This window comes from Myiozetetes cayanensis, unplaced genomic scaffold (assembly GCF_022539395.1).
Source record: "Myiozetetes cayanensis isolate MyiCay16 unplaced genomic scaffold, myiCay2020 scf6-25, whole genome shotgun sequence".
NCBI classification, from domain to species: domain Eukaryota; kingdom Metazoa; phylum Chordata; class Aves; order Passeriformes; family Tyrannidae; genus Myiozetetes; species Myiozetetes cayanensis.
In genome coordinates, this window is record NW_026087853.1 from 43,005,816 (window position 1) to 43,016,065 (window position 10,250).

General features: G+C 47.9%; 1 protein-coding gene across 1 annotated transcript; it reads right to left on the reverse strand.

The window, feature by feature from the left end:
* Window positions 1-6,039: 6,039 nt before the first annotated feature.
* On the reverse strand, window positions 6,040-9,988 carry FJX1 (four-jointed box kinase 1). The gene has a single exon (XM_050336495.1). The coding sequence runs from the start codon at window positions 9,819-9,821 to the stop codon at window positions 8,535-8,537; it is 1,287 nt and encodes a 428-aa protein (XP_050192452.1). The 5' UTR covers window positions 9,822-9,988; the 3' UTR covers window positions 6,040-8,534.
* Between the last annotated feature and the right edge of the window lie 262 nt (window positions 9,989-10,250).

Genomic DNA, 10,250 nt, shown 5'->3' on the forward strand with positions numbered 1-10,250 from the left:
TAAAGGAGCTAAACCTGACAATTTCAAAGAGAAAAAAAAAATGTAGCCTGGTTGTTAAAATTCACAAGGAAAAAATCCTAAATATCCTCTTTTATAAAATCTATGAATAATTTTATTATTTTTATGGAAATAGCTTCATATCAAGGAATAGTAATTGTAGAATGTAGAGTTCAGTTACTGCACTGTCCTGATTGTGTAGGAGAGGCCTAGAAAATGAAACTGCCTAGAGACTCATTACTGACAAAAAATGCCTTGTTTATGTGCCTTGACTAGGAGGAGCAACATACAAGTAAAATAACTATCTGGACTATTCACTGATAAGTGAATTACATTTCTAATTTAGTTTTAATCATCTGAAGCACTAGTAGAAACCTAAGGAGGGGAAATGATTTAGTTTTTTTTCTTAAAGAGTAAGAATGTCTCCTTCTCTGGAGATATTCAAAAGCTGCCTGGACACAATCCTGAGTAACATGCTCTAGGGGACCCTGCTTGGACAGAGAGGTTGGACTACATGACCTCCAATCTTCCTATCTTATCCATTCTGTGTTTCTGTAATTAAAGAAAAAGAGAAGACAACACAGGAGCACCCGTTTAACTGCGCCAGCTCCAACGACTCATCTTCAGAAGGTCAAATATTCATCGGCTCCATAATAAATGACAAACTGGTAAGAGAACTGACAGTCATTGGTTGTGGTCCGTTGTTCTACAGCTGAAAGGCACCTGAGGAGCCTGATTAAGAGCTCCTCTGTGTTGGCTTGAACAGATGGATAAATGACTGCACTGGGCTCTGTCATCTGCAATTTCAGGAGCCTCAGGTTCTGCCATTGGACAGCATCCCATGTAACGTGTTGTGCTGGTCCCCAGGCTATTTCTGTCACCCTCTGCCATGTTGCTAGGAATGGAATAACTCAGTGCTGTCTACTAACCACTTTAATGAGCCCTGAAAGTAGTATAGCTGGACTCAGTGTAGCATTCCCAGTTCACTTTTTTTTCTTCTTCTTTGCTGCTCTTTTGATAAATTTCTGCACAGGTAATTGTTTTTATGAGCCAGAAGATGACAGCCTCATTTCTGGCAAAACCTGAAATATTTCCTGCTAGAGGAGCTCATAAAACCTCCTGTCATCCTGACTCTCACAGCAGGCTCTGGTTAGTTGGGCTCCCAGCAGTCTGCTGGGTTAGTCGGCAAAGAAAGGAACAAGAAGCACCACTGTTAGTCCCCGTTGTCATTTCTAAAAGAGGGATGAAGCATATCTTTAATAATACTTGTTGTGAATATACTCATGACTAGTTTTTGCATCCTAACTGCAGGGAAAGTCATGCTCTTACCCCTGCAGGGCAGTAAATCAGAAAATATTTTAGCATATTACTTGCATTTAACAAATCACAAACAGAGGGCCTGATTTTGATCTCTGGTGGCTATCAACCCAACTCCACCAGGCAGTTACCTTGCTGGATAGCTGGTATGAAAGGAAATAATACCATTAATATCCTCCAGATCCTTCCATCCGGGTTCGTCCATAAACTGTGCCACCTTACTTTGCACTGCACTGTTAAAAAATACAAAAATAGCTCCTTTTCTGATGAGCAGTTCCTGTACGTTTTTAACAAAAAACAGGAGGCAATTACCCCTCCTTAGCTTGAACATACTAAAGGGCATTGAAAATTTTGGAGATGATGAAGGTGACCCAGTTAAAGTAAAGCAAACTGACTAACTGCAATCACTTAAACAAATAGATTCTGCGAGCAGACTGCTTGCTCATCTACAAGAAATCATGTATAGCTAAAAAATATTCACAACGGCAGCTTCAAACCATAGTTTATTAATGCCCTTTCCCCCACAGCAGGACACAGAAAGGAAACTGGCAAGACAGGCACATTAAAAAATGATGACTCCTCTGACTGAAACGTATGATACTAGAAATATACCTCCCTTCTTTTGTGTTGGGGCTGGAGATACTGATAAAAAACGTGTTTGTTCCTTACCTCATTACTGGGCTGCATTCCTGTGTTGGTATTACTTGAGGTAAATAAATGCCTGTTTTCATAGCAAGGCATTTTTTAAAATTCCAGCCACGAGGGGAGGAGGCTTTTGGCAGAAGAGGGAGTTTAAGGGAGGGGTAGTCGGTGGGGAGCAGGACATGGTGGACACAGACACTTAGAACAGCTGCCTTCTGCTTTCTGGGAAATAATATCGGGAACAAAGCCCTTCAACTACATTTTAGTTAAGGGAAAAATCAACTTCAACTCAGTCCATACAGACCAACAGTAATTTTAACTCCTGCACATGCTTTTGGGGAACATAAGGAGCAGTGAGTGGCAGCAGTGAGGGGGCACAACTAGCCTTGTGCCTCACCCAGAACCACACCGATCCCAAACATCTGTGAATCCTCACCGTCACACAGCTTCAGGTGCAAGCTCTGAGGATGCCTCAAGGTTGATGGCATGCCCTAGTCCAAATGATTTGGGAAAACCTGAACTGTTACATACCTGGATATTAAGTTATATAATGGATTTTATGGCACCAAAAGGGAGCTTTTTACTGAACTGCTCACCACTCAGAATGGGAAAAGTGTTTAATGAGTTTAAGTAATATTGAATAGGTTGAATTAAATATGGAGGGCAGTAAAAATTCCTGAGGATACATAATGTTACACACACTGAAATCCACCAGGTAACAAAATCATTTAGTGATAGATTTTGAAAATGAGCCTATGCTTTTTCAAGATGACTAATTGTCAATGTTCTACACAGAGGAAGGCCAGGTCCCCTGTACTCAAGTGCCAAAAACCTCCTGGTACACATATTTTTCTCCTTGCTGTCTGATACAGACTGCCTAGAAAAGGCCCATTTTGGAGGTTGTTGCAGGAAACTCTCACAGAAAGTGGAGAAGGGGGCTGTGGGGGACTCGCTATCTCTGCACCCATACAATGTCATGAAAGGATTCTTGCCATTGGCCCCAACATCTGGGAGGGAATTTGCATGCTTTAAAGTTTTTTTGTTTAGTTGGTTGGTTGCTTGTTTTTTTTTGTTTTTCTCTTTTTTGAATTTTCATGTCTTTGACTACTAATTAAAAAACATCTTCTGCTGGATTGACACTGAAGACTGGCTTGACACTGTATGATGCTTTAAAAAGCCCAGGTGACAGAGGGTAGCCAAGCATGGTGGCATCCTGGCAGTAAAATTTAAATCTGCCTGTATTATTTTATTAGAATGTGCTATTACTTACTCTTGCCCAGCTTGCATTCTGTTTGTATTCCACCTGAAATCCCCTTACCTGCATATCCCTCCATGTGATAGGAACTGGAGAGGTCTGTGTCTTCAGGATGTCTGCTCCATTTTCCCTGCATCAGCAATTGCTACATTTTGCAGTCAGTTTTCCCTTGTGTTTGCTTTCTTGCAGAAATGGCACAAGTGCCACACACACAAACCTCCCCAACCCAAACCCCACAAGAAGTGGTTGAATAGCAGAATCACACAAAACCCAATCTACTTGCAGTGTCAGACCCTCTTTGCTGTGCTATTTTTGTTCATCCTCCAGTAATGCAGCCAGAGCTCTTTTCCTTGAGTAGAGCACTGGTTGGCTTTCAGATGGGACCAGTCTCCTTCACCTGCACAGCTCCTTTCACATCTGCACACAGCAGCAGTCCCAATTCACGCAGGCTCGTGTGTGTCCTTCTTTCCCGTGAACTCATCCTGCACTGGAGTGGGCAATGGAAAGTCACAGCACAAGAGAGTGTTATGACATTACAGGTGTAACACCTCGTTCCTGCCCAATACTCCAAGTACCCTCAGATTAAAGAGTCCCTGAGGGTGGGACTAATAATGTTTGTTAAAACACCAGTTGATTCACAATAAAATACTGTTTGCAGACACGAGTCATGCTGTTGGGAAATAACTTCTGCTCAGACGAGTGTGCACTGCTTCAGAAGGGAGAGTTACATTAGCACCCAAGCCAGCAAGGTAAAAGGTTTTTTAGGTCATGGAGAGGCACAGAAGCTGTGTGGGTGCCCAGCAGGCACTGCTTACTGAGCAGCCCAGCCCATTCTCCTGGGAGCTTTGCCACATTTAACCCAGGAGGCACAGCTCTGAAGGAGCGATTAAATGTCATGCTGCGGTTCCAAAGTAGGAATAACATGCAAAATGGGATTAAGTCTTAACGTAATCTCATATCTCATAGTCCTGGACCACCTAGTAATGTCAGTGAGAAAATTCTAAGTCTTAATAACATTAAAAAAATGCATCAAACTTCAAAGGGAAAGCAAACCACAAAAAACCATGCTGGTGATTTCAAGAGCGTGCTGTATGACCAGTAAGTCAAGGTGTAACTAACTGTATTCTCACTGTCTTCCACTGGCCCTGAGTTATCTTCCCAATCTTTGAACAGGCTGGCACAGCCTCAGCAGGGCAGCGAAGCGTGACACCAGAGGTCAACACAGCTCCATCCCCAGGGCAGCTGCTTTTGTTTGAGAGGTAAGGGGACTCTGCACCTGGGATGAGCTTCCCAAGCTGTGAAGAAAATTCTCAAAGGAAATCCACAATGAAAATAAATCGAGACTGGAAATTACTTCAGATGCAAGCAAACAGAAGCAAAAGGAGATTTGCGCTGCAAATGCCAGTCTTGCTTTTTTCACGAAGTGGGAACCCCACTGAATTCACAGACTTCTCTGTCTGGTGCTCCCTGAGGGTGCATTAGCCACTTGCAAGCACAGTTTTGATACCCATTAGTGCTCAGAAACTGTGAACTCTATCCTCCCTTCACACTAGTAGGGTTTGGAGGTAATATCCCAGTGACTATGAATTCAAGCTGGGAGTAGCAACAACCACCTACCCTACAAGACTCCTCAGATTCCAGTGAAAAGAAAAAATCTGGGGAAGCATTCTGAATTTAAGTGGGGAAACATGAAAATGAGACTGAATGCAGAGCATTTAAATTAAAATATTATCTCTACATTTTTCCTGGGTTTTTTTCTATTTTTTTTCCTGATTCTAGTATTATCAGTTAAGCACCTAGGTCTTCTCTGAGCTGAAAACCAGACCATCTGTCTCACATCTGGGACAGACAGCAGGCTGAGACTCCCACCCAGATCTGTGCAACAGTCCACATCTGGCCAAGGCACCAGCTCAGCCAACCTTGCTAAGCACATCCTTCACTGAAAGCCTGTGAAAAGCTGTGGGAGGTGCATCCTTTAGTGTTCTGCTGAGCGAGGTCTAAAGCCCTACAGCCCCATTCTGATACAGGTTGTGCAGATGATTCCTTGAGCCTCAGGCAAAGTGCTGCTGAGCTGCCAGCAATGCACAGCCAGGACCAGCCGATCCTGCTATTGACAACCACCTTTTATTCACAACTTCCAGCTCTTGAAGTCTTCCTGTTCTCAAATAAGCAATGGTCTTCCTTGCCTGACGGTTTACTGTAACTCAACTGGAAGTAGGTAATTAGATGAGTACCACTGACGTTATACTGTCAGGTTTACAGTTTCATCCCTTGGTTCTGCAGGAAGATAGTCAAACCTAAGACAGCATCTACAGATAAAATGGCATGCAAAAAGTGTACCAAACTGCTACTTTCCAAAGTAGTGTTTTCTTTAAAGAAATCACACAGAATAAAGTAAGGTTTGCCTTAATCTAATGATAATTCAAAGCTTTTTCTGGCACAGATGATTTGCACCATAAGAATAAGAGAGCAACAAAGTGAAGTATCATTCTCCATCTATGCTAGTTTTCTCTGTCCTTTGTGAATGAACTCATTTCCCAGGGCACTGCTTCTCTAGCACAGCATGTCTAGTTTCACACCAACCTACAACTACATAATTTTTGAACATGTTACTTATATATAATTTGAGGAAGTTACCAGTCACCAACTAGGAAATCATGTTTCTTCTTGAAAGGGGTAATTATCTAAGCTCTGGCTCTAAAGACATTGCAAATGAGATTTACTTCCCATTAGCCATCAAAGCCACAGTTGTGCCATAATTATAAAGGTACTTTAACAGAAATGAAACCTTAGATGCTTGTGGCACAGCAGTTTGCTCTTCACGGTGGTTTGAAATGTATGCCAGCAGTTTATTATTTAAATGCATTTTCATGAGGTGAATGCGACAGTACTGCTGTATTTCAGTTACAAAGCAACGCTAAAGAAGAATTAAGAATTACAGTTAAATTGTGTATTATCATGTAAATGGCAAAGGAATGTCACATGGGATTCTGTGCATTGTTCGTAGAGATAAATGCAGTGAACTATAAATACAAGTTCAATAGAGAGCCTTGACAGTTAAGCAGCTGAATGAAAGCTAGTCTCGGAGGCTGCTGGGACATTTTGAAATACATATGCATACACACAGATGCAATATTTAACATATCTAATTAATCAACCATTAATTTTGGGGGGGGTTGTTGTAAATCTGTTGTCCTATTAAAAAACGATCCACAAAAAAAAACCCAAGCAAACACAAACCTGCTGTAACAGGCAAAGGCAATTGTCTTTATGTGAAGTTTAATCTAAATAATGAATATTAATAGACTGAAGACCTCCTGCAGGTATGAATGCTCAACCTTCCCTGAGCTCATGGGAGGGTTAACACTCAACACTGAAGACAATGCCTACTTGAGCAGCCATCGAGAATGCTCCTGCCTTCATCAAAAGAGGTGCCTGTCCAGATGTAGGAGAGATTATTCTGCTGTTTGATTACAGCAGGATATATACTGGCATTTAGGGTCTAAAAAGGATTAGTTTATCCTTTGTCCTTATTCTGGCTGTTATTTCAAGCTTTACAATGGCCTCTTCTGTGAATGCTGGTACATGTAAAAAAGCAAACAAGAGGTACAAATATTTTATTTTGTATGCGCACTGCTACTGCTTTCCCTTCCTAGAACAGAACTTTTGTAGGGAAAAAAATCCCACCAACTATTTCAGCAAGACTGAAAAGGTTTCCTGCTTTTCAGTTCTGCTTCAACCCCCATTGCAAGAATAGTCAAAACGGGAAGAAATAACTGAGGACCAGTATAAACACCCACTGAAAACACCACCATCTCTGGAGATGCTTCTGATGCAGCAACAGCTGACATCACCTGTACTGAGAGGTTGGTATCCAGACCCAGGACCCAAAAAGGCTGATGGCAGCTAGCCCACACAAGCTCTATCAGTTTGCTGAAACTAACTGCTACAGTTATCTCAGGGCTAGGCAAGGCAGTTCATTTCAGGCTTTAAAAACCAGACAAATGTCTATTCAGCCGAAGTACTCACATTACTTTAGCCACTCAAAGAGCTTTTGCCCTTTCAGTGACACAACAGCTAGGAATGAGAGAGAGAGAGAAGAGTAGTGTTTGAAAGCTGAACTCTACCCCTCCTTGCCTCAGAGGGAACAAGTAAGAGTTCATTCAGTTCAGTGGAATGAGAAGCTGGAAGGTGGTGGTCTCCATTGCCCATCAAAGAAGGCTGAGGAGACACATGCTTCCCTGTCAGAGCTCAGGCAAACATTCAGGCCGAAGGCAAAACATTAACACACTTTACTGAAATATCAGTTTCTTTAGTATGTTACAGAAAAACTTATGAACATATATAATGTGCATAAAAAACAGACTTTGTAAAATAAAAAGGTCGTCTTCTATAAAAAAAAATATTAAAAAGTCAAAGTAAAGTGCATGAAAGAGTTTTTTCTCCACTTTAACTATTGTGTCAAAAGTCTTAGCACATAGTATTTTTTAAAGATGGGAGATCTTCTTGTGCCACCCATTAGTCAGTTACTTTACTGGTCAGATGAAAAGATGATGGTGATGATTACAAACAAATGCTTAGAATCAAAACAGTTTAACCCGATGCAACCACAACAAAAACGAAGAGCTAAGGGAGTATCAGCTTCCTATACACTTCTCACCGACAAGATTTAACAATCAGTGGAAAGGTTCACTTTCGTTAATTGGTAGGAAACAAATTTCATAAATAGGGCAGTTTTGCTAGTTAGGGGCTTCCCTATTGTGCAATCGTTCTTGGTCTATGAATATCAACATTCATACTTAAATATGCCATTGCAAAAGAAAGAATATATAAAAAAGTGTTTCTGCCTGCGTCCTTTGGAAGAGATACTCGACCGCAATCCAGACAACGACAACAACAGGTTTCCTATGGGGTTTCTTATGAGGGCAAGTGCACCAACAAAGTTAAGGAAAGCACTAATGATGCTGAACCCTCTCATTTTTTTTTTTTTTCCGAACTCTGAGAGCAGAGTCCTGGAACGAAACTCGGCCGTAATTATACCGATTGCGTTCTGCATCTTCAGAGATCTTGACAAACGCTAGTTAATCGCTCCTCTCAACAGCCCCGGCAGGCAAATAGCCTGTGATTCCCGCCGTTCCCGGCGGCCGTTCCCATCCTCCGCACCCCCCCATCCCCGGCAGTCGCAGCGATTACGGGGCGCCGAGCACCGGGGTGGCACGCTGGGTCAGCTCCTGCCTTCGGCAGCTGCCGGGGCAAGTCCCGCTGCCTTGGAGGAGAGGAAAGCTGGAGCTCTCGCCGCCAGCCTCCGACCGGCCCGGGGCCATCAGAGCACGGCGGCCTGTGCGCGGCAATGGGCGATGTGGCGGTGCACGAAGTCGACGCGGGCCTGCAGCAGCTCTGCCTGGCGCTCCGAGAGGAAGCCGAGGCGCGCCCAGAGCGGCTCCCGCGCCCGGTAGCGGCGGCGCAGCTCGGCGGCGGCGCTGCGGCGGCGGTGCAGCTCCGCGACACGGCGGGCCGTGCCCTCGCGGAACACGCACACGGAGCGCAGCAGCGGCTCGTTGTAAGGGTCCCACATGGCGAGGAGGCGGTAGCCGTGCACCAGACCCGCCTCGTTGTCCATGAAGACGAGCCCGCCGTCGGGGGCGCGGAGCAGGTTGCTAGTGGCACGGCGCATCACCCGGGGATCCCACTGCAGGCTGAAGAGGTTACTGACCAGGCGGTCGAAGTTGGCCGTCAGGTAGTCGAAGAGGATCAGATCGCTCCACTGCACCAGCTCCACCAGCTGCGACGCCGGCAGACCGCCCAAGTCTCCCGCCGACAGCGGCTCCAGCCGCCGCCCGGCGCCCGCCTCGGCGCCCCAGGGCGGGGGTGCCACCACGGCGGTGAGATTGTCCACCCAGCGGGTCAGGCTGACCACGGCACCCTCGGCCCAATGCGAGCCGCGCAGCTCCTCCCGCACCGGCTCCCACTGCCGCCCGCGGGCCTCCACCAGGGCGAGGGCCATGGGCGGCAGCCGCTCCTGCATGCCCAGCACCCCGGCCAGGTGGTACGAGAGCGCCTCGCCCTGGATCTGCTCCGGGTTGATGCCGTAGCGAACGCAGGCGCGGCTCCCGTCCGACAGCCGGGCCAGCCGGTTGGAGCTGCGCCCGCAGCCGCCCCGCTCCAGCGAGGACACGCGGGCGGCGCGGGCGGCCGAGAGCCACGCCGCCGCCTCCTCCGCCGCGAAGCCCGGCGGCACCTGCTCCTCTAGCTCACGGCTCCAGAAGATGCCCCGCTCCACTGGAGAGGCGGTACCGGCCGGCGGCAAGGAGTCGATCACGGCGAACCGCTCTTCGCCGCCCCGCTCCTCCCGACTCGTCGCCGCCTCCGGCACCGCCAGTAGCGTCCGGAAAGTTTTCTGGCCGCCGCCGGCGGACTCGCCCCGCGCCGCCGGAGAGTGTCCCCAGCCCCACCACCCCGGGGGTGGCTCCGCGGGCGGGTGCGGCTCCGGCTTCGGCTGCGCCGCCGCCTCCCGCCGCAGCAGCACCGTCCAGAGTCCCGGCAGGGCACCCAGCAGCAGCAGCCCCAGAAGGGGCAGAGGGCCCGGCACGGCCCGCCTCGTTCGCCTCATCCTCACGCCGCTTCACGCCGCTGCCGCGGGACACGGCGACGGTGCAGCCCCGCCGCTCGGCCGCTCAGCGCGGCGCTGGCGCATGGCCGCGGGCCGGAGCTGCCGCCCAGACAGCGGCGGCGGGAGCGAAAGAACCCAGCAGCAGCCCCACGCCGTGTGCGTCCCACTCCGCCGGCGGCCGGGGACACGGGCACCCGCACCACGTGGGGGAGCCGAGGGGGCGCGCCCGGCCCGCCCCGTCTCCCGGCGTGGCGCTCCGCTTAAAGCGGCGATGGCGGGGCGCCCCCGCCGGAGGCACACGGGTCGGGGAGGTCTGGGGGCCGCTCCTGCCGACCGCCCGCGGGCAGGGAGCGCGCTGCGACGGGGGCGCTCGGCCCGCCGCGTCCTCCTCCCCGCTGCAGGCAGCACAAAGGAGCCTGCACGCCGAGG